This window comes from Molothrus aeneus, chromosome 20 (genome assembly GCF_037042795.1).
Source record: "Molothrus aeneus isolate 106 chromosome 20, BPBGC_Maene_1.0, whole genome shotgun sequence".
In the NCBI taxonomy this organism is placed as follows: domain Eukaryota; kingdom Metazoa; phylum Chordata; class Aves; order Passeriformes; family Icteridae; genus Molothrus; species Molothrus aeneus.
Genome location: NC_089665.1, coordinates 572,737 through 595,685, shown reverse-complemented (window position 1 = coordinate 595,685; position 22,949 = coordinate 572,737). Strand labels below are relative to the sequence as shown.

The window sequence follows — 22,949 nt, the reverse complement described above, 5'->3', positions numbered from 1 at the left end:
GGTGGGCACGGGGAGGGGGAACACGGCGGTCCAGCCCCCCAAGGCACCCCCTACACACCCCGCTACGGCGGCACCCGAGTGGCACCGGGCTGTGGGCAGAGGGCTCAGCCGCAGTGCGCCGGGCGTCCCTGCTCAGGGTGGAGACCCGTTGTCCCCCTGCATTCCAGGGGCAGCTCTCCGGGAACGGTCGGGGCGGGAAGCAGCGGAGGAGCCGCTGGATGCCGCAGGGACACTCCCTGCCCGCAGTCCAAAGTCTAGGGCCGCCGGGGGGGCCGCGAGGCGCTTCCCTCGCCCGGGAGCCGCGCTGGGGCGAGGCCGCCCTGCTCGGCCAGTCCCTCCAGCCCGCCGCCACGCTCCAGCGGCCAGGGACAAAGGGGCAGGAGCCGCCGCAGGAGCGCGGGGCCGGTCCTGGGGAAAACGAGGCCGGGGGTGGTGAGTGCGGGGCCGAGCCGGCCGGTCCCGCTGTGCCTACGGGCGACAGCAGGCGGAAGGGACGTGCGGAACCCCCGCCGCCCGCAGGGAGCCGCCCCGCCCGGCTCACTTTCCCCGAGCCCCAACACCCCTGCCCGCTGCCCGCTCCGGGGCGGCCCCGCCGTGACCCTCCCCGTGCGCGCGCTGCCGCCGTCCTGCCGCGGGGGGGCGCCCGCCGCCAGCGGGGCGGGGCGACTCGAGCACGTCGCGTCACGGCCCGCGCGCCACCGCCGCCGCCGCCATGATGCTCCGCCGGCTGCTCGGCGCCCCCGCCCCGCCGCCCCTCCCGCCGCCCGTCGCTGCTGCCGCCCGCTCCGTGGCCACGTAAGGGCCCGGCTGCGCGCGGGGCGGGACGGGGGCGGCGGGAGCGGTCCCGGGAAGGGTCCCCAGGGGGGATCCCGCGAGCAGGGGCGTGGCCGCCACACGGGAGCTGGCCGCGCCTCCCTCAAGCCACGCCCCTTGCACCGAGGTGCCCTACACGGCTGGTGGACGAGTTTGGCCACGCCCCCTGTGGCCACGCCTCCCTCCCTGCCTGCCCTTGGCCCAGCCCTGGCCGCGCTCTCAGAGTCCCAGTGGGCCAGGCTGGAAGAGGGCCCAGAGGGTCCCTGGTGGCACCTCCCTGCTCAGGCAGGGCCATCCCAGAGCACAGGGCACAGCATTGTGTGCACAGGGCTCTGCAGGATCCCCGCTGAGGGAGACTCCAGCCCCTCCCTGGGCAGCCTGCTCAGGGCTGGGCACTGCCCAGGGCAGAAGTTGTGCCTCCTGGGCAGGGGCAGCTCTGGGCTCAGGCCCTGCCCGTGGCTCTGGTGCCACTGCTGGGCCTGGAGCCGAGCCCGGGCCCTGCTCTGCCCCTCCCTGCACACAGGGACACCCAGGGCTGAGGGCCCCTCTCAGCTGGGGCTCCTCTCCAGGCTGAGCAGCCCCAGCTCCCTCAGCCTTTCCTGGGCACAGAGATGCTCCAGGCCCTCCTCATCCTCACAGCCTGAGCTGGCCCCACTCCAGGAGCTCCATGTCTCCCATTTCCTGAGGAGCCCAGGGCTGGACACAACACTCCAAATGTGCCTCATCAGGGCTGGGCAGAAGGGCAAAGCTCACTTCCCCCCTGCACCTCTGGCCTTACCCCATTCCTGTCTCCCTGCAGTGCAGTGCCCCTGACCCACGTGGAAGTGGAAGGTCGCAGGGATCGGCCACCCCTCGTCCTGCTCCACGGGCTCTTTGGTAGCCACAGCAACTTCCAGACGGTCGCCAAGACACTGGCGCGCCGTGGTAGCGGCAAGGTGAGACCCAGGACGTGGGGGGAAGCGCAGCATCAGGGAGAGATCTGGAGTCATGTTGGGCAGTGCCTGGGGTGACACGCTGCTCCTGCCCAGGCAGGTGCTGACAGTGGACGCCCGGAACCACGGCAGCAGCCCCCACAGCCCCGTGATGACGTATGAAGCGATGAGCCTGGACGTGCAGCACCTCCTGAGCCGCCTGGGCATCACCAAGTGCATCCTCGTGGGACACAGCATGGGGGGCAAGACAGCCATGACTCTGGCCTTGCAGCGGGTCAGCAGGCATGGGGCTGGGAGTGGGGTCACAGGCTCAGGAAGTTCCAGGGGGGGCTGTAGGAAGGGGATAGAACCTTCTGAGACTGTTCACCGGGGCCAGCTTTGCCCCCAGCTCCACAGGGACTTGTCTATATCGGGGTGGGTGGTGTAAGCCAGGCTGCAGGAGCAGGAGCAAATCTATGTCCACCAGCCCATGCTCTGCCCTGTCCCTCCAGCACTGATTGTGAGGGAGCTTGGAGATCTGTGCTGAGGACGACTCTGGGAAGGGCACATGGAGGTCTCTACTGAGACAGGAGGGAGCAAAGAGCCTCCAGGGAATCTGACTGGGAGTGGAGCCCTGTGCCCACTCTCACTGGGGAGATCTTGGAAGATCCTGGCATCTGATCTACCCTGCTTGTGTCTCCAGCCAGACCTGGTGGAGCGCCTCATCTCCGTAGACATTGGTCCTGGCTCAACCGCCCCCGTGTCCGAATTCTCTGCCTACATCTCGGCCATGAAGGAGGTGAAGGTCCCAGCGGGGCTGTCCCGCTCAGCAGCACGCCAGCTGGCAGATGACCAGCTGCAGCCCGTGGTCAAGGTAGGAAATCCCGTGAGAGATGGGGAGGATGGAGGGTGCCAGGACATCCTGTTTTGTTGCTCTTACTGAAGAGTGCATGATCCCCTTCCATGGCAGCTCCCACAGCTGAGACAGTTCCTCCTCACCAACCTGGTGGAGGTGAAGGGCTGCTACGTGTGGCGGGTGAACCTGGAGGCTATTTCCCGGCACCTGGCAGATATCATGAACTTCCCTGTGTTCCAAAAGCCATATCCTGGTCCTGCACTCTTCTTGGGAGGGTCCGACTCGCCCTATATCAGGTGAGACTGGATAGAAGCGGTTCCAGGTCTGTGGTTTGACCTTTTGTGCTCTTTGCAGCTGCCAAGAGTGGGAGGAGCCCCTGAGATGAGGAAGGTCCTGAGCAAGGGCTGTTCCTCCAGCAGCCAGTGACACCGACACACTGGAGCGAGGGGGAACCTGGGGCCCCCCTGGGATTTCCCAGCAGGAAAGGAGTCATATCTGGGATCATCCTCTGCTTGGGGAGGGTGAGGGAAGACACCAGGAGGGACCTCTTATCATGGCATGTTCCCTTGTCCTGCAGCTCCAGAGACTACCCAGAGATCCAACGTCTCTTCCCCAAGGCAGAGATCCAGTACATTAAAGGTGCAGGCCACATAGTCCATCAGGATAAATTTGAAGAATTCATCACTGCTGTCCTCAATTTCCTGCCACAGCTGTAGCACTGGGGACCAGGGTTTGTGCAAGGACCATGTGGGTCCTGAGGAGCTCTGGACAGTGATGCAGGACTCGGGCTCTGAGGATGGGCTCAGCTGGGACTGGCTGCCCTCACTGCAGTCTGATCCTGCCTGCAAGACCTTCTCCCATCCTGATTCTCCTGCAGCCAGAGCAGAGAGGCACCTACATCCTGTGAGATCTCCTGCCACCTCTCAGGGAGATGGGGTACCACTGGCTCAGGACACTGTCCTGCCTGCACAGGGGTGCCAGGCACACGGAGGGGGCAGGAGAGCCCTCTTGTTTTCCTGCTGCCAGACCCTTCCATGGATCTGGCTGTGACTTTGCAGAATGTGCAATAAAGCTGAATCCATGCCAAGGCAGAACAGGGGTTGGATGTGACCATGGTGGGCAGGGCATGTGTGGGGGGCAGAGGAGGGGGTTCTCAGTTGGCAGCAGGGAAGCTGGTGGGAGTTGACAGCTAGACTGGGCCCTAATGTGACAAGCTGTGGGAGCAGTGCATGTGAGACACAGGTTTGAGGATCTTTCTTGGTTTCCAGTGGAAATTGCAATTTTGCTCTCTGCCTGGGGGAGTGTAAGGATTGGGGAGTGAGGGAATCTGCCTCCTGAGCAAGAAGCATGTTTGCCCAGGCTGTCCCAAAGGCAGGTGTGGCTTCATCCCTGTGCTCCCAACAATTTCTCCCCTCCCACCTGCTGTGCATCCCCCCGAGGCAGCATAACACCCACCCACCACAGGCTGGAGGCAGAGGAGCAGGGTGTCTGCTGCAAAAATCCCTTTATTGGACAACTGGTAAAGCCAAGGACAGGGCAGAAGTGACCATGGGGGTGACAAATCATCTCTGTAACAACTGGGGACACACTGTGTGTGCGGATAGTAGAGAGACACACTAACCATCTCTGCTTTTGCTGCTCCAGAGCCAGGTGTCTGCTGCTCCCTGGGATGAGTCTGCTTAATTTGGGGTTGTTTGGAGGCCCCAAAAGGGAGGGAGGGCAGAAAACTGAGGATGCTTTATTCCAGGTCTGGCTGTAGTTGCCTAGCAGAGCAGACACCAGGGACTGCTTTGGAGATTTGCTGTGTTTCTGCAGAGCTGTTCTTGTCCCTCTCCCTCTCCCTCTCCTCTCCTCTCTGGAGCTGGGCTGCATTGGCCTTGAGTTTTCTACTCTATCAACCTCAATTCAAACACTTTTGCTCTCTGTGTATTACTTTTTTCCTGTGAAGAATATCAGACCAATAAGCTCCAGAGTCACAAGCTACTGAAATGAGTTCCTTGGGTACCACCAGCCAGCTGGGGGTGGGGTCTGGCCTCAGCTATCAGCACACAAGACCTTTGGACTAAGCCACAAGCTCTGGAGCCCAGGATCTGTGGGGGATTTCTCCCCACTCCTTCCTGCTGGCCAGGTACCAGGTTTGGGGCACAGACAAAAGGCAGCTACAAGGTGCAAGGTGAAGAGTCTCACCATGGCAGGAGATCAGTGGCCTGAGGAGAGGTAGAGCTTTCTAGAGGTAGAGCTACATTGTAGTCCATCCTTGTGATGGCATCTGCTGAGAGAGCACAGGGAAGCATTGTTGGACGTGGGGTGAGAGAGACAGCAGGGAGAAATGAGAGCAACTCTGTTCCTGCATGGGAAGGGTACAGGAGATTCAAGAGATGTCCCAGGGGCATGTCCAGGCATCTGTCTGGTGGCACGAGGGATGCCATGGGCTGCACAAACTCACTGGGCTCTGTGCCTGCCAAGTGTCAGGCTGCTGATGCCTCCAGAGATCCAGCTGACTCCCCAGGCAAAACCAGAGCCCTTTTTGACAGCCTGCTCCCAAGGAGCCTGCCAAGAAAAGACCTGTCCTGGCCGGAGCTCTGCTCCAAGCAGGATGTCTGATCCTTGGCACAACTGCAGTGAACCACAAACGCCACCTTTAGGAAGATCTCTACGTGGCTGTTGCAGGCATGGCTTCAAAACTGCTCTATCAGGCATTGGGTAGAAATAGAGCCTGTTGATGACATGCAGGACATGGGATCTGGGGTGACAGAAGATGTCCAGTATGACTTCACTGTCATCCCTCACTGCAACAGTGATTAATGCTGGGTGCCAGACCGGGACACAGGGACACCTTCTCCAAGATCATTCTATTTGGCCCATCTGGCCAACAGCACGGAAAAAGGACAGGGCATCCTAGGGAAGACACAAGTGATGTGAATGCTTTCTTCAAGCCTCTGCTTTCCTGTTCTCCCAGCAGCCATGATGGCCTGGAGCCATCTGAGACCCAGCAGGAGAAGCCAATTTCCACCGCAGTGGTTCGCGGGGGAGGTAAAATTGGCAGAAGAAGGAGCGCAGGCAGAGCCGGGGAGGGGCGGGGGCGGGAGCCCCGCCTCCAGGGAGGCGCCAGGGCGGGCGGTCACAAAGCTCTGGCCCTGGTGCTGCTGGAGGCATGTGCGGGCGTCCTGAACAGCCGCGGACCCCGGTAGTGGGGTTCCCTGCAGGAAAGGCTGGAATCAATGACCTCAAAGGTCTTTTCCAATCTAATTTATTCCGTGATCTCCTGCCCTGCTCCTTGGTCGGCAGACCCAGATCTCCTGCCTGCTCCATCAGGGGGGGTGGGCTATGCTCCAGCCCTCCTCTCATCTACTCTGCCCACAGCATGTGGGCTCCTTCTGTCCCTGATGTCGCAGAACTCACTCAGGGAGTACTGCTGGATCCAGTGCTGGCCCTGGATGCCAACGGGGGCTAAGGGGGCACCTCAGTGTTAGGAAAGGCCAGTGGCACAGCAGAGGGCCCTGCAAGCAGAAAGCCCCTCAGTTACACTGGGAAGTGTCTGCAGCAAGAGGGGTGATGCAGGGCAGGGCCCCTTGGGGGCTCCTGTTCAGGCCCAGAGGGGGCAGCCACCCCCAAGAGCTCCGTCATCACAGGGTGGCAAGGGGGTCTCAGGGCAGTGATACCCAACTGTGCCCCTTGCCTTTGAGCCTCAGACACTCCCCAGGGCTGTTCCAGCATCCCACTGGAGGCTCCAGCCAGGAGCCGACCACAGCCCTTCATCTCTCACCTGAGTCAGCTCAGACCCAGCTGCTCCACCATCCTGAGGCTGTCCCTGAAGATCTGGCTGGCCTTGGTGCCCTTTCTGAAGCACAGTGTTTGAAGAGCCAAGCCTTATCCACGTGCATCTTGCATTGATCCTGAACCTCTTCCACCTGACTGAGGCTCAGAACCCCTTGAGTCAGCAGATTGTCCAGCATCCCAGAGATCAGTGGGTTTCTTACATGCTCCACAAACTCTTTCTGCACATTCTGGAGCAGCTCCTCTTCAGGATGGCCCCACACCATAGCTCCAGCTGCCCCACCACCTAGCTCCCTCCAGGTGCTGCCTTTTTCCTATCACCTCTCTACCTGCTCCCCCTGCTCTATTGCCAACCCAGGGTGCTGCTCCCTCCTTCATTTTCCAGCTCAGAGGCTTTTCCTGCCATCACTCACCTCCCTATTTTCCCACACATTTTTCCCAGGGAAATTGTCCAAAGCAATGCATTTGCAAAGATTCAACATCTGTGGGACAAGGAGGTAGAGGTGCCTCTGCACCGCCCAGAGGCAGGCCCGGGATAGCTCCACTCACAGCTGGCACCAGACAGGGATGGTTGTCCTCTGTCGAGGACCAACACCCCTTTGTCCACATCCCCAAACCCTCCAGACCCGTCTGGGGCTGGGCTCAGCTCATCCTTTCCAGAGGCTGCAGAGAGACACCACCTCCGGCAGCAGCACCTGGTGCTGGCAGCTGGGAGCACTGGAACAGCTGCCCAGAGAGGCCGTGGGGTCTCCCTCTCTGGAGACATTCCAAACGCACCCAGACGCATTCCTGTCACCTGCTCTGGGTGACTCTGCCTCGGCAGCGGGGTTGGACTGGGTGATCTCCCCAGGGCCCTTCCAGTTTCAACTACTCTGTGATGCAGCCCGCAGGATCCTGGAAGGTAAAATCCAGGCTGTGAGGAAGCCTGAGATTGCCCCCTGACTACATGAGTGGGGCTGGCCCGCAGGCAGGCTGGGGATGTGAACGGCACAAGTAACGGCACGGATCGGGAAACGCAGGGACGAGGCGAGGGGCAGAGGCCATCCAGCCCCGGGGGAGGCACATCCAGGCCGAGAGAAGCAGCAGCTGCCCGAGGCTGAGCGGGGCGGCCTCACGATCTCTTGACCATTCAGGGGGCTTCCGTAGAACGCGAGGCCTGGCCCGGAGGCAGCGACCCCGCGCCACCCTGTACCGGCCGAGGCACCGGAGGCGGCCGCGCCGCACCGATGCCCCGGGGCTGTTCCCTGGGCGCTGCCTGGCACCGAGGAACTGAGGGCTCCGTCAGGCTCCGGGAGCCCTCGGGGGCTGAGGGGGACCCCGACAGCGGGCGATCACGTGACAGGACGGCCCAGCCACCCCCATTCCCGCCGCCCGCCCTGTCTGAGGAGCCGCGCCATGCGGCCGCCGATTGGCTGCGGCGGGACGCGCTGTGATTTCTCATTGGTCGTCGGGCGGCGGGCACCGCCCCCTCTCGTGTCACGGGATAGGCCTGGCGGGAGGGTGGGTAGGCGCGGCCTGGCGGCCAGTGGCGCTGGGCGGGGACGCGTTCTTTCTGCTGATTGGTTGGTGGCGCCGGCGGTGCCTGGCGCTGATTGGTCGGGGCGCGCGGGCCGGCGGGGGGGCCGGGCGGGAGCTGCACGCGGCAGAGGCGGGAGCGGCGCGGCCGGAGCCGGGCGGGACCCGCCGGGACAGGTGAGGCCGGGGCTGCCCGGGACTCTCCGCCCCCGCTCCTCTCCCGCCGCCCTGGCGCCCAGCGCCGCTCCTCGGGCCGCCGCCCGCCGCGGCTCCGCTCCTTCTCCCCGCCGCCCGGTGAGCGCGGCCTCCCCGGGGCCTGTCCGTGAGGGGCGGCACCGCCCGGTGGCAGCAGCGCTGAGGTGGCGGCGGCGGCCCTGCGGGCCGGGCTGCACCGGAGGTTCCGTGGTGTCGCCGGCGGGCGGAGGCGGGGTCACAGTCAGACCAAGGAACGGGGTGCGGAGCTCCCGCTGGGGCCGGCCCTGCCCGCTCCGGCCCTGCTGCGGGGCCTGAGCCCTTCCCCGGGCCGAGGCTGAGGGCGGCTCGCCCGCCTCTCCTGTCCACCCGCGCTGGGGCCGTGCAGATCCCGCCTGGAAGTGCCTGGCGGGTGGGAGATTCTTGTGCAGAGATCCGGAGTAGCGGCACGGAGCTGGTTCTTTTTCGTATGCGGTGGGGCTTGCTCGGTGCCCCCCTGGAGGCCACACACGGCTGTGTTTGGAGCAGGTGCCTCCCCTCCGTGTTGGGTAGGAGCTGGTTCCGTGCTGGTTTGGAACTGTGGCTGGCTGAAGTTTGGTGTGGAGATGCAGGTTTGACATTTATTTAGAACCTCCTCAGCTAACCGTATTGTATACATTGCTTTCCCTAAAGCACCAAAGCAGCTGATGTGATGCCTTTGGGGTTTTCTGCTGAATTAACTGAAGTGGAATGAACTCAAAATAATTAATGTTAAAATGGGGGTCCTAGAACATTATTGAGCATGTTGTGTTAACTGTCCCATAAAGATCCTGATGGTGATTTTGGCAATGACTTGAAGGAAGCTGACAGGTAAAAGCTGAGAAACTGCATGAGCAACTCAGAGTGCTGAGTAAAAAAGGGGAAATGAGAATCTGACACTTTGGCCTGGTAAGTTTGACACTGGACTTCGGGGAGACCACATATGTTTTACCAGAGAAAGCAAAGAAGTAGACTCTTCAGGAAGAGTCTGAAATGGGAGCAGAGAAACAAGGGAGGGGAAGTGGGATCTGTCCTGGGAAACAGGAATTTTTGCCTGGGTTCATGAATGTGTTGAACACAGGGAGCTAGGCTGGAGGTGGTCTTTGGTACCTCACTGAGGAGGAGGAGAGGGAGTGTTAACTCAGCTCCCACAAAAAAGCTGGTGTAAAAGCTGCTGTGCTCAGGTTTGGTGTTTGTGTGTAGTTCAAAGCTGGTGGAAAGCTGGGCAGAGTTTGGACATATATGAGTTGGGAATAAAGGTGAAAAAAGCTGCTATGTGATGCTGAGAGAGCTCCATCTGCATTCTCCAGCAAGAACTTGAGAGAAGATCTGGCCAGTCTGCATCTGCTTGTGGAGAACAGAGGCTGGAGACTGGGAATTCAGTCTGGCTGGTCAGGGTATGTGTACATGGAATCCAAAATGTATATCTTTAGGTGATAGAGATGCAAGCATGAGAACTAACTTCCCTAAGTCATGATGACTTTGTATTGGCTGCCAGCTTTTACATGGAGGCTCCATGTTTTTCTTTTTTTTAATAAAAGCAGCTGGGCTCACAGTCCCAGGAGTTTGGGGTCTGCGAGGTGGCTGTGGTGTCTTTAAGGGAGTTTGCTGGAAGATGGACATCTAAGTAAACTGGGAAAAAAATTTAAATGTTTCACTTATAAATTTCTAGGAACGTCTGAGTTCCCCTTTTCTTTGCTACATTCTCAGGAATCTGTTTGTCTGGTTGTGACAGCTATTTAATTTTTTGAGAGAGCCTTGACTGGGACATTTCCTCAGAGGTGTCACTGCTGTGGGTTTTGTGGCAGGGTCCAGCCCATCTGTCTCAACAATAGTGTCATTTACCCATCAGATTTGGTTGTAACAAGCTAAAAGGAAAAAAACGAAACCCAAAACCCAAAATCAAGGGAAGCGTTAGGGGCAGATCTTGCCACAGAGACTTTGGAGAATGCCGCTGTGCCGGCTTTTTGTTGTGATCTCAATCTGCCAAATATGCACTGGCCTGCTTTTGTTTTTTGTTTACATGGGGCTTCTCAAGGTCTCCCTTGTGCCAGTACTGGGGAGCACAGGGATGATGTGAGCAGCCTTTCCTCAGCCTGGTGGCTGTGTCTCGCTGAGCTCTGCTCACCTGGAGGCAGGTGCCAGGCCTGGGTGACTCTAGTCTGCCCTGTTGGTGAGGATTGCTCTAGGAATTGGGCCTTCTCCTCCAAGAGATGTTCTTTTAGTCTGTGCTGTTTGAGACAGGGCTATTTCCATCCCTCTTTGCTGTCTCTAGTTTGTTTCAGAGGCTGCTGTCGGTGGAGGGAGAGGGTTGTTCTCTAATACTTTGGTAGGTGAGGAAAAAGGAGGGTAGAGAGAACTGAGATTGTTTTGGGGTGTGGGTGGTTGCGCTGAGTGTGTGCAGTGGTGTTGGAAATGACTGAGCATTGTTTCACAGGAAAATCCAGCAGTGTCATCTAACCCAGGTTATTTTTATGAGAGAGAAATGTGAACAGGAGGAAAGAAATCAGTGTTGCATACTTGCACATCATACTCAACTTTCCAGGACATGCTCCCACAAGGAATTAATAATTATCAAAGAGTTATGAAAGCTCATACCTTTCCCCTTCCAAGGCAGCTCCAGCCAGCCAGTTTCCCCATGTGTTTTTGGATTTCTAGTAGTCTCTTACTGTGAGACTTGTCGCTCTTTGCAGAACTAGATCAGGACCCTTTTTAGATAATGATGAATGGAGATGAGAGCTATTTAAAAAATTACTTTGCTCTTAGCAAATTAGTGTAACAGTTTAATCCCTGCTCATAATCACTGCCTGTTCTTCAGGAGGGTGCTGGGGCTGTGATGGAGCAGGGAGGAATTTTGTCTGGTCACTTGGAGCATGCTCTGGGCCGGTGTAATCACTTCCCTCCTGTTCCTCCCTGACATTCCCGCAGTTCCACACACTCCCAACAGCCCCAAAGGGTAGGATTTCCCTCCTGAGAGATCAGATGATTAGCTTATAAATAGCAAATGCCTGCTGAGGCCTACTTTCCAGCGTGATTTGGTCCCTGTTCTGTCCAAAGCAATGAGTACAACTGCATCCGCACCTTGCAGCCCAGAGCCAAATCCAAGGAAAGGGGGATGCTTTCCCTTGAGATGGTGAATTTCTGCCTGGAAGGAAACTGCCCTGGTGCAAGGTGTTTTGGCTTTGCAGCCAGAGCCTCAGAGGGGGGATTGACTGGGAGGCTCCGGCAGCAGCAGTGCACTGTGCTGCTGGATGTGCTGGCACAGCTCCGGGAAACCAGCTCTTTTCTGGGAATGTGAGCTGAAATGAATCTGAGACATGTTCAGTGGCTGAATCCTGTTTGAAATGAGCCTGTGTTCCTGCCGGAGGCCTGTGCTGGTACTGGGCAACCCTTGTACCAAAGCCTGAGCTCTTGGAGTCCTCTTTGCGTTGCACACATTCCCCCTTACCTATTTCCTTCCAACTTTCTTTTCTTTCTCTCTAGGTTAGTCAGTCCTGGGCTTCTGAGAGATTCTGACACACATGCTGAGGTTTGATGTACAGCCTCTGGTCGCTCTGACATACCTGGTTTGCCTCGGAGCTGGAGGAGCCTCTTCCCAGTGGGGTGGGGATGGTTTTCACGGGGTGTGTTTTGCAATGTCCTTGTGCAGTGATCTGTGTGTGGTGGGTCTGGGAGCAGCCTGGGCCTTTCCAGACAGAGGTGACTTTAGTGGGACAGAGCACCAGCAGAACTAATCTGACAGTTCCCGCTTTTAACAGCAGTAAGGCCTTTGTTGTTACTTATTACTTTGTATTGCTCTTTCTCAGTTGGGAGATGCCCTCAAATTTCTTCTTCAAGAGGGAGAAGCCTGCCCCAGGGCCTATCCCAAGAGAGTTATGTGTCAGTATATTCTGTTTCAACATGTATCAAGTTTCTGGCCTCAGAGGTTTCCTTTTATGTTGGGAGCTTTTTAGGCGCTTTATTCCCTTTAGTCTCTGATGGAGAGCATTCCTGATCTCCCTTCCCTCATGGATCCTATTGCTTCACTTCTAGGTGGAGTGTTTGCTCAGCAGCTGTGAGATACAGCTGATCTCAGGCACTGCACACCCAGGATGGTCGGCTGGCCTGGCCACGCAGGACAGAGTTCTGCTTTTGCCAACATTTATTTTCCTGGGGGACAGAAATACTGCGCTGTCTCTTGCAGGGGTGTGGGTCTGATCCTATTGCAGAGATAGGCCCAGCATTGACAGGAAGGATGGCAGTTAGGATTATGGTTTTCCTAAGCCTTGGGAATGGGGTTTGCTAGAAATAAGATAGGTGGGAATGTTCTGATAACAAAGTACAGGCAACATATTGGGTACCTCTGTCTGAGATGGAGCAAGAGCCAAATCTGGTGACTCTTGCTGAGGCTGCTGACCACTGTCAGCTCCTCCCCGCTTCAGAGGAGCCTGTGCCTGCAGCAGGGACAGAGGTAGACATGGCTCACAACTTATCTGCTCGGGGGCAAAGTCTTGTAGCTGAACTTAAGCCCAGAATTGCACTGGGGTATTCTCTGGAGCTCAGCTTTCTGCCATTTCATGCTGTCAGAACAGCACTGGCTGGGAAGTGGAGTCCTTGTTCCTTTTCAAATTTGACCAGTTCTTCACTGCAAAATGAAAATGTGGAATTGTTCTCAGAACGTGCTTGGACATGCACTGCCTGTGAGTGACAGCTTTATGGTAAGGACCTTCAAAGCATTTCTATTCTACAGTTAGTTCAATTGCTTAGGCTCTGCCAGCCTTTCCCTGATGGTCCCTGCTGAAGCTGGGGATCGCTCCGAGCGAGCGAGGGTTGCTGTTTGCATTGTTGCTTCTGGAAACTTCAGAGGGTTTTGTTGGTTTGTTTTATTCTAGAAACTTGTTGAAGTAGATAGCTTCCCCCGAGTGGATGAGTGCCTTGTGGCAATCCAGCATGAATCTATTCAATTGTCTCTGTTGTTTCAACTGTGCTGCCTGGATTTGCAATATTTTTTTTTTTTAATCTTTCAAAGGACTCAGCAGAAGTCTCCTTATAGCAGGAGCATGACTGGCACATAGCACTCAGGGACACCAGTGTGAACCAGGTGGGATCTGTTTCACTATTCTAATGGGAACGAGAGCAGCCGTTGTCCTGTTTAGTATCTCATTTATGGGCACCTACACCCAGTTTGGAGAATGTCTCACTGAGGGTACCCTGGGAGAGCATGGCTGGCTGCCAGCCTGGAGCCTGGGTCATGCCTGTGCCTCCTGCAGCTCAGCTTGGCTGCCAGCACCACCTGGCAGCTTCATCACCCTGCAGGTGCCTCGTGACCTGGGGTGCTCAGGAGGAGCTTTAGGAGGATGTGAGGAGCCCTGAAGTTGTTGCTTCTCACCCCAGTCAGCATCGTTTGGGCTTATATTCACTTCTGCTTTCCAGCCAGACAGCACCCCCTTCCTGCCTCCCCCAGGTCAGGCCTGCAGCTGCACCCATGCCAGAGGCACTTCTGCCTTCCTTCTCAAATGGCAGACTGAACTTCCCAAAGGCTAAAATGTTCTGTTCTTGCCGAAAACTTTGGAGCAAGCCCACGGCATCTGGACACAGGCCAAAAAGCCTGTGCTGCCCTGGAGTTCAGGCTTGGGGCAGTAGAAATGAGTCTCTTCAGTCACGGGGCCCAGAGACACTGAAGTTGGATGTGGGATGGAGCAGCCTGTATGTGCCAGGACAGTGTGTGTGTTGGGATGGGGCAAGAACAGCTGTGAAGTATTTGGAGGTTTAGTGGGAAGAAACACAGCGAAGTGGGAGTTGGTGAGCTCCTCTGGAAACACTAGAGACTTGTTTTTCAAGCTGCTTTATGTACTACTGAGGATGCTGTGTCTGTGGTACATTCCCAGTGACCTGGGATATTAAACTTCCCTCTGGCTGTGCTGAAGTACAGTTCATGGTTTGTGTCCTCTTGTCAACTTTCCTGTGCCCTTGGGTCGGTCTGGACCCTTTTCAGCCATACATTCCCTCTCCAGTGCTGCTTCAGGGTTTCTTACAGCCCGAGACTTATGTCCTCTCTATGTGGGATTTGTTTCATTTGATGCTATAGTTCAGTGCTGCTTTATTTTTTAAAAGCTGTGGCCCTTGTGACTTGGGGAACTGCTGCTGACTTCTGGCATGATGAGTGTCTGCTGTGTGATCCAGGGCAGCCATTTCCCTCCAATCCCAATGGACCGTGGAATGGCTGGGAGCCCTGCAGAGGGATTAACTCTGCCTCTTCTTTCTGGGGTATCAGCTTTTCCTTCTGTGTGTTTGGATCCTTTGTGCTCCTAAAGAATGTGCCTGGTTCTTCTCAGTCCTCTGCAAGTATCTGTCTCACCTGCACTGGGCTCTTCATCACCTGCCTCCTGTGGAAGGAAGATCTGCTGCTCCTGGAAAGTGCCAGTGCTTAATATTTTGTTGTCAGGAAGTCCTGGCTTGTGCTTTTCATATCCACCCCTTCACAAGAGGTAACTTCTCTAAGAAGAGAAGGTTCCTTGTGTCTACATACTTCTCTGACAAACAGGTGATATCTTGAGGCCATGGAAGTATGTGCAAACCCAGCCAGGGGAAGTGGGTACAGTGAGAGGGAGTCTGGGCAATGAGGATTCTCGTCTTGCTTGTAGCAAGAAAACATCTCCTCTAGACCTGGTTTCCACTAAGTGCCAGGGGCTCTGCCTGTTGCCCCTTTCCCTTCTGCAGAAGGGGGAGGGATGAGCTGAGGTCAGCAGTGGCTCTTCCCAAAGAAGTTGTAACGTAGCTGAGCTGATTGGTAAGCAGCTGATTGGGAATTTTGGTACTAATGCCAGCTCTGACAGTGCCAGCCTTGGTTGATGCTACAGCTCACAGGGTACAGTGCCTTTATTTTGTTATTATGTTGAGGGAGTTTTATCATACCCAGGATAACCATTTCCTTCCTCTTTGCACTCCAGCTCCCTCACTGGTGCCCTGCTCAGGGCCTTGCTGCCTCTTAACTCGGGTGAAATTGCATTGGCCTCTGAATGTTTGTTATTGCTGTGCCCTGAGCATTCTTGTTTGGATATAGCTGCCTGCGGGAAGAGAAAGTCCCTTGATTTCCAAGGAGAACTGCTTGTTTGTGCTGTGAAGTCCCTATTTTCTAGGGGATGTTGAACCTTTGGTACATCCTAAAGGGCACATAATGACAGGAATAGAGGATCTTTTCTTTAGAACTGCTATGGTGAGGGAAGGGGCTGTGGGAGATTCCCAGGCACTGAAGGGAGGGTGCAGAAATCCCCGAGGGTGAGTCCCAGGTATTCCCTGCATCTTTGCTGCACCATCCCTCAGGGCCGTGTCAGTGGTCCCTTCAGCAAAGCTGTTGCTGCAACAGCTTTGCTTTGTGACAGCTCCACTTCTGCTCCTCCTGGCACTTGGGATCCTTGGAGTGGGTGTTCACCGTGCCTGGTGAGAACAACAGGGGGTGTTTGGGGCAGTGTCTTTTGAAGCAGTGACCTGGGCACAGTTCATCTTTGCCATAAACCTTCCACAGGGATGCTGGCTGTTTCTGTGTGATGTGGTGATACTTGGAATTATCACTCTGGAAGAGCAGATCCTTTGTCTCCCACAGCTGATTGGGAGCACAAAGAACTGTGTTGCAGAGGAGCTTTGCTGCTTGCTGAAGGTGAGGAATGAGTCTTGGTGCAGGAAGGGGTAATTAGTAGAGCTGCCTCAGGCTGAGATTTGATGGATGTAGGGAGGAGCAGGGGCTGCAGAGAAACCTCTGCAGGACTTTGAGACAATACATGATTAGAAGAACTGAATGAATGGGCCTGCTTTGGCCTGAAGAATTGGTCATGTCCTTTTCTGGTGCCTTTGGCTGACTCATACCACTGAGTGTTCCTCAGGGAGCCGGTAGCTCCCAGCATCCAAGGTACTGTGCTTGTTATAGGGCAGCCTGGAGACATATTGCAGGCAGCTGCCAGAGGGAATGCCACGTTACCGGCAGGCAGCCAGCACAGGCTGGATGCAGATCCATGGGAAGTGGATGCCAGGGCTGGGGTGTGCCAGCGAGCGACTCATATCACTCCCTGCTGTCCTTTGCACTTCCTTGGGCTGCCACGAGGTTATATCTTCCTTACCCTGTTCTTCGCTCTTTCCCCTTTCTGGAATTGCAAAGTTAATCTATCGGGACTCTCCAGGGAGTGCCAGTCTTCCCAGTATGCCAGTGAGCAGATGGATCCCTCTCTGCTGTCTCATGTCTGCATTTCCAAACCAGAGTGGGTAGCTAAGCACCTTTGGATCTGGCTAAGATGATCCTAGACAGAGCCTGTTTTGTTCAGCAAGGAGATCAAATTGAGATTATTTTTTAATGTGAAACTCTTGAATGCAGAGGTTCTGTGCAAATTTAGCTCATTAGGAAACTGCAGAAAGCTTTTGTTGCCATTGCTAAATGAGACAAAAGAGGAAGTAAAAGTGGTTCTGTGCTGTGAAGTGGATTAATAATTTTGTTTTATAATAAACCACAGACTTATGGACAAGTGAATCCCCCACCTTCCTTTCTCTTTGTTCCACTGCATCGTTCCTTCTTCAATGTGTTTTTACTAGAGGAATTCCCAGAATCATGAGAGGAACTGTTCTTCCTGTGAGCTTGTCTTTTATTGAAATACAAGAGGAAGTTCCTTAGACTTCTGTGAAAAGGTTCAATAGGCCTCATGAGAGAGGAAGTCACATTTTCAGCATGTTTTACTAATGACAAAGCACTCAAAACCAAAGCTGGAATGAGCAGCCAGTTCCTCCTTGGAATTCCCTGGGGAGCAGCAGCCCAGCGGGTAGGATCCCACTGCCCCTGTGCTGCCACTCCTGCTTCCTCCTTACAGCAAAGGCTTGATACTGGAGCAATAGGAGCTGGGAGGTGAGATGTTTCACTGAGTGCTGCAACTCCAGCTTTCCATTCTGCCTGTTCTCCAGAAGCTGTGGGGCTGGAGCCCAGGATGCTGGCCTGTGTGCCAGCATGGGCTGGAGTCAAAACACAGCACTGGGGAAAGCCTGGATTCAGCTGGAATCGCTGATAGAGCTGCCACTGGTGTTGGTGACTGTGGGGTTCCATCAGTGCATGTCAGTGATGCACTGTCAGGAGGAAGGGAACTGTGTTTGGGCAAAGATGATAAAAATCCCAGTGCTTCCTGAGATTTGTCTTTGGGTTAGATAAAGCCTGATGCATTGCAGTCTTGCCCTAAACCTTGCAGAGGTAGGAATTTGATCCTTAATGAGTTTTATTATAGTCAACTATGAAGGGGAAGAAATCCCAGGCTCTGTTCCCTCGGTGAGTTGCAGCAGATGAGACTAAATCTTCTGGCTCCTCTCAGTACTGAGCTCAGCATGTGGCCACCTTCATCCCTCGTCCTGCTGGAAGCAGGGAAGGGACAGTGTGTGTGAATTTGAGCAGCTCTTGCTGCTAGATAAGCTGGGGACTTGCTATATATATCAAATTGCCTTCTCTTCCCCTGTATCAATTGGCTGGGGATTTCCCTTTCTATGAGTGTCTTTGGAGCAGCAGGCATGGCCAGTGCTGTTTTTAGAAGCAGTTAAGCTTGTGCTTAGAGAGAGCACGAGATGGGAGCACTTAAGCTCAGCTGACCTTGCTGACCTGCCCACATCCTTTGAGGTGAGGTTATTAATGAAAGCAGGTCAGTGTGCAAGGCACTACCTCCATGGGATTTTCCATTGCTGAAGTGCAAACCAGTTTTGGAAGGCTCCAGATACTTGGAAATTAAAGACCAAAGGCTCTGATTTAACCTTCTTAAACTTTGGGGGCTTGGGGTGGGAAAGGGGAATTGTTAAACACCAGGTGAGGTTTAGCTTGGTTTTAGGAGGGATACCACCCCCAGAAAAGCTTCATGAAGGCCAAGTTTCCAAGTTCTAGTTCATTGCCTGGTTGTGAAGAACAGCTGTGGCAACACAAAACCCTGAGAGGGTTCCTTGGGAAGGAGGATGTTCAGGCTGTAGACCTAACAAACCATCAGGAGATAGTGCCTGCAAACTCAGGGTTTCCATGGGAGCAAACAGCTCTGACCATGCTCAGGTTGGACTTGCAATTGAAAGTGAGCTCTTAGCTTATTAATAACTCAAGGGTTTTCATCTCTTCTTGTGGTCTTCTGTAGCTTGATAGTAAAAGCCCTGAGCAGATGTTCATTGCTCTGTTTTAGAGGTTTTTCCTGTGATGGCACAATTATTGCAAGTTTTGGAGAGGAACTGGCTTTCCCCCAGGAGCGGGGAGGAGTGTTCAGCAGAGCTGCGTGTTCCCAGCCATGTTTCAAGGGTCAGTGCTGCAGGGCCTGGCACAGGATTCTCCTTGTCACTTGTGAGGAGGCTGCTGGGGACACTGGGCTTGGTCTGGGTGAGTCAAGAGAATAAGTACTGATGCTTCCTTGTCCTCTCAGACCTGCTGATGGTTTCGGTCACAGCTTTTTCACATATGTGTTTATGTGGGTTACTAAAAGATGCTTCATTTTATTCCTATGGAAGAAAACTACCCTTGGAGAACACAGGCTTTCCTAGAAATTTTGCCTGTGGTGAATGGTGGCACTTGAGCTCTGGCCTGAGGTCTGCCTCCAGCCAGCAACATGAGCTTCCAGAGCTGAGGAGCCTCAGCCGTACCTGAAGTGTCTGTCACAGGGCTGTGAATCCCAGCAGTGTTATTGTGATCACCTGGAGTAAAAGCAGTATTTTCTGCTTTCAGACACTGTTTCTATTGACTGTCCCAGGGGAGATTCCAGATCCTTGCAGGCAGGCACCACTTTGGATGCCAGAGGTGTCCTGACTGCCCTTTACCTAGTTTCCCCCATCCATCCTGTCCTCTGGCTGCAGTAACATGCCTCAGAAACCTTAGGACTCCTAAAGTAATACCACATGGGTATGTTTATGCACTTGTATAAAATAATAATAGTTACATTTGTAATAATAACAGGACTGACATTGTGTTGCTGCTGTTTGGTTGAAATTATTTTAAAGTACCCACGTGTTGAATGCCAGGGTATTAGACATGGGTGGTTGCGAAAGCCCTGAGCTTGGCTGGGAAAACCTGTAGTGGGGTAGGGAGAGGAAGTGGCACACTTCAGGACTTTGTCTTTGGATTTCAGATGTCTTTGGATGTCTTTGGTGTGTTTGGTCACATATCTCAGGTTTTTTCTGCAGTCACAAAGATTGCCTTTCAGAAAAAACTGTGGCTGTCAGAGACTCTCCAGGCTGATAGGAGTTAAAGGTGATTTCTCCTTGTGCATAATGAGAACTGAGTGTTTGCATAAAGACCAGTTTAGACAGCACTTCTCTGGCCTGGCGACTTGGGATGTGACCTCGGTAGTGCAGGCACCGTTTCCTTGAAGCTGATGCTGCTTCCTTCCTGAGACTGAGCTGAAGTCAGTGCACGGTGTGGAGGGAGGGGCCAGGGCAGCATGTCGGGGAGCCCCGGCCTGCACATCCCTCCCTTCCGAGCTGCAGGACGCCGGGAGCAGGCAGGAGCCTGGATGGCAGCTGGGATGGGTCCATCTGCACTGCTCTGGGTAGGGACCAGGCAATTGTTTGCACTTGAATAAAGCCTTAATTGTGACTTGAAATGTCCCAACTGCTTTTTTAAAGAAAAGCAAACAAAGCTGGAGAACTACAGGCTGGAGTTACAGGGAACTTTGAAAATGTTTGCCAAAGCTGTGCTTCCTGTCTCTGTCAGTCCCTTGGTTATGAAGTTCAGCTTGGAGCCTTGGCTTTTAATTCCTTCTCTTGCAGCTTGGGATGAAAGGCCTGTAGGGTGGGCATGGCACGGGAGCAGCAGGGCTCTCTTGGTCCGTGGCTCTTCCACGTGCCCCCGTGGAAAAGGCTGAGGGGTCTGTCCCTGTCTGCGGCTGCCTCGGGCTGGCTGGGATGGGAAGGAATCAGTGCGGTGATGGCAGCGCCTCCGCCAGGCCCCGCTCCTTCCGAGCCCGAAGGAGGAGGCAGACGCTGAGCTGGCAGGGGACCATCCCCGGTGTGCTGCTGCCACCTGGTGCCACCGGCTGCCCCAGCCCCGGGGCTGCGGCGCCGGCAGAGCCACAGCCTCGGGAGGAGAGGGGAGATGAGCTTCGAAACTCCTGCTCCTGGCTCTGCTTCCTTCACCGTCATTGCGTTCCCCTTGAAACTCCGATTTCACTGTCATTAATGCAAAGAGCAGTGTCAGCTGGCAGGCAGGCTGCTGAAATTAATTATGCTTAAAATCATTGCAGAGATGGATAGCAGTGCTCGTTTGCTGGCAAAGTGCTGGGCTCTGTTATCTTCCCTCATTATCCCATACATCTTGATGGCATCTGGGTGACACTGCTGGACCCTGCAGCTGGGGTCTGTCAGAATCTGCCTGTGCACCCCCATCTCACGGACTCACATAATGCAAGGTTTGAAAAGGACCTTAAAGATAATTTTGTTCCATCTTGCACATGGTATAAACTGTTTTCTGGCTCATGTGTGTATCCATCTCTCCTGAATCCTGGCAGAGCAAGATGTGGCAGAGGAAAGGATGGGACAGACAAAATGCTGCTGGGAACATGGTCCTGGAGCTTGGATGCACCATAAGGATCTCCCCCTCCCTGGTTCCTTCACTCTTCTGCAAAACAAGTTGTCATTACCCTGCTTTGGCAGTGTCCCCAGGCTAAGCTGTCCCCTGAGCCTGACACAGAGGTGGCTGGCAGGTCTTGGCTCCAGGTGTATCCCGGCCCAGCCTGTCGAGTTCAGCATTTTTTAAATTTTAGTGGTGTTTTCCTCCTCCAAGATCTAGTCTTGTTTGCCTGTTTCCCCCTCCAGCTCTTTCCACACCCTCTTCTACATTCCTGCATCTTTCCTTCCAAAGCTTCCACTGTTCTTCCATCCTCAGCAGTCCTCAGTTCTACACTGTTCAACAGCACAAACCCCAAAACTGCCTGTAGCCCAGTGCTGCTCCTGCTCCAGTGGTGCCTGCTCAGCTCAGTGACCCCTGTTCCCTACCAGCAACTCTGCCCCAGAGTCTGCATTGTTCTTCCCAAGCTCTGTGATCTTCAGCTACCTCATGTATTTCCTTTTCCAAAATTACTCCTGTTCATTCTCCCTTTTGGCAGTGGTGAGTCCATGGCAGCTCTGGGGTCCAGGCCTGCCTACAGTTGTGCAGGCTCAGGGCTCCTGGCAGAGCTGCTCTGGGTTTTACTAAACCAGAGCTTTGCTTTTATTGGGCATTAAGCCTGTGGCTGCTCCAGGCACCCCTCTGATTTCTCCAACCTTCTTTCCCCTTCTTTTTTACTGCAGAGGACCTTATTTCTTTAGAGGGGGAAGGACAAAATATGGTGTCAGCATTCCCTCCTGCCTCTCTGCATTCCACCTGGCACTCTGCTCTTTTCCCTGCACCAGGCACAAGTTCTCCTCTGGTTTGTCCTCTGATGTCTGCCCCTGTGCTGTCTGTTCCTTCCTGTTGCACTTTTCTTCTTCCCCCCTTGCTCAGTTTCTCAGCTGCCTCTGAATCCTTCTCCATGCTGTGTAGCTTTTCCCCTGTTAAAAGCAAAGCTCACCTTTGCTCCTACTCACCTCCTATGCCTATTTTTTTCCCCACTTCCATGATAAGTCTCTTGGACGCAGCCCAGTCAAAGTGAAGTCCCTCATCTCCTCAGCCTGGAACTGCTGCTGCAAAAACCCTGAGCTTGGCTAAATCTCCATGTTATTCTCCCCACCTTCACCATTTGGGAGATTTGACTCCATGGCAGTTGTGCTCCTGAAATCCTGAACTCGCTCTGCCCGTTCTCTCCTTTGCTCTGCTGCTCCTCCCGCTCTTCCTTGGGGATTTGCTGTCCCAGCAGGGCTCTGGTTTCTGTCCTGTTGCCCTGTGTAACCTTATCCTCACACATCTCCTGCCCTCCTTTGCAGCTGGCTCAGGCAGATTCTGTCCCTCTCGCCTGTGCCTGGCTGTCTGGCTGTCAGTTACAGGCCTGGATAATCTGTCCCTGTGTTCCCCGTGTCCCTCTGTGGCTGAGCCCAGCCTCCAGCATCCTCCCTGTACAGCTGTGTGTGCTTGCCCTGGGAATGGGCATGAGTGCCCAGCACTGGCCACATGTGGGTGTGTTTTTGAGGGCTTTTCTCCCGTAGGATGGTGCTGTGCAGTCAGGAGCATCCCTGGCTACGGCACCTTTCCCTGAACCCTGCAGTCCTGCAGAGAGCTGATTTATGTGTCCTGGCCTGAGCTCTTGGGAACAATTCCGTGTTTGAAACCTAGATGTTCCCACTTGGAATTCAGCTGAAGCCTCAGCAGCCTTCAAAGAAGTCATGATTACTTTGAAATATGGACAAAAATGCTTTCAGGATATTTTAATTATGACCTGACTCCTGGTTTGAACAGCCAGGAAGAGTTTGCAAGTTGTGACCTTCTCCTGGTGGCTGTGGGTGAGGTGGGGTGGGATGTGGTTCTGTGCCATGGGCTAAGTGAGGCAGTGGCCATGTCTTGCTCTGTGTTGGCCTGAGGCCATCCCCTGGAACTCAGGATGGGCCATGCAGTGTAATGGCAGGTGGCCCCCTCCCCTGGGGTAATTCCTCTTGTCCTCCCCACATCTCCCAGGTAGGATAACTTTGAACATGAGACTCAGTCTGTGAGCCCAAGTCACTGATCCTGGGAAGAGCACCTGGAGGTTGGGGTGTGCCAAGGGTGCCATGGGCAGCTCTGCTTACCCAGAGCCTGTGGAGATTCATGTATTCAGACCTGGACTAAAACCAGCTATTTAATGGAGTTTTAAACACTCCAAGCAATAAAAAGGACAACTTTTCCCATAAGCTTGATGGAATTGATTCCATTCTGAAACTTCATCCACCAGTATTGAGATCTGGATTGAGATCTGTCCTTGTCAGCAGGACCAATACTTAGCATAAATACTGCAGTA

General features: G+C 54.6%; 3 protein-coding genes across 4 annotated transcripts in view; 2 read left to right on the top strand and 1 right to left on the bottom strand.

Moving 5' to 3' along the window:
* Positions 1-706: 706 nt before the first annotated feature.
* Positions 707-3,674, top strand: ABHD11 (abhydrolase domain containing 11). The gene is made up of 6 exons (XM_066563536.1): positions 707-795; positions 1,613-1,748; positions 1,846-2,019; positions 2,428-2,598; positions 2,695-2,876; positions 3,158-3,674. Exons 1-6 carry the CDS (start codon positions 713-715, stop codon positions 3,294-3,296), a joined length of 885 nt encoding a protein of 294 aa, XP_066419633.1. The 5' UTR covers positions 707-712; the 3' UTR covers positions 3,297-3,674.
* A 3,812-nt stretch (positions 3,675-7,486) lies between these two features.
* On the bottom strand, positions 7,487-13,284 carry LOC136565253 (basic salivary proline-rich protein 2-like). The gene is made up of 3 exons (XM_066563754.1): positions 13,272-13,284; positions 8,265-8,560; positions 7,487-8,188 (listed from the first exon to the last, which is right to left on the bottom strand). Exons 1-3 carry the CDS (start codon positions 13,282-13,284, stop codon positions 7,487-7,489), a joined length of 1,011 nt encoding a protein of 336 aa, XP_066419851.1.
* The window catches only part of MTMR4 (myotubularin related protein 4), a 56,470-nt gene continuing 41,501 nt past the window's right edge, over positions 7,981-22,949 (top strand). Inside the window, exon 1 of one of the 2 annotated variants that reach the window (XM_066563389.1) lies at positions 7,981-8,049. The gene's annotated coding sequence lies outside the window, so the exon portion shown is untranslated. Of the gene's footprint in view, positions 8,050-9,460; positions 9,480-22,949 lie in introns of those variants that run through there. The other variant, XM_066563390.1, reaches the window with a different exon arrangement.

Bases quoted from the DNA above. Each gene is read 5' to 3' on its own strand.
- ABHD11 (XM_066563536.1), top strand. From the start codon at position 713: ATGATGCTCCGCCGGCTGCTCGGCGCCCCCGCCCCGCCGCCCCTCCCG. The intron at 796-1,612 runs GTAAGGGCCCGG...GTCTCCCTGCAG, and splicing joins GCCGCCCGCTCCGTGGCCAC to TGCAGTGCCCCTGACCCACG. The intron at 1,749-1,845 runs GTGAGACCCAGG...CTGCCCAGGCAG, and splicing joins CGCGCCGTGGTAGCGGCAAG to GTGCTGACAGTGGACGCCCG.
- LOC136565253 (XM_066563754.1), bottom strand. The intron at 8,189-8,264 runs GTGCAGCCCGGC...CCTCACGGACAG, and splicing joins GCGACACCACGGAACCTCCG to GCCCCGGGGAGGCCGCGCTC.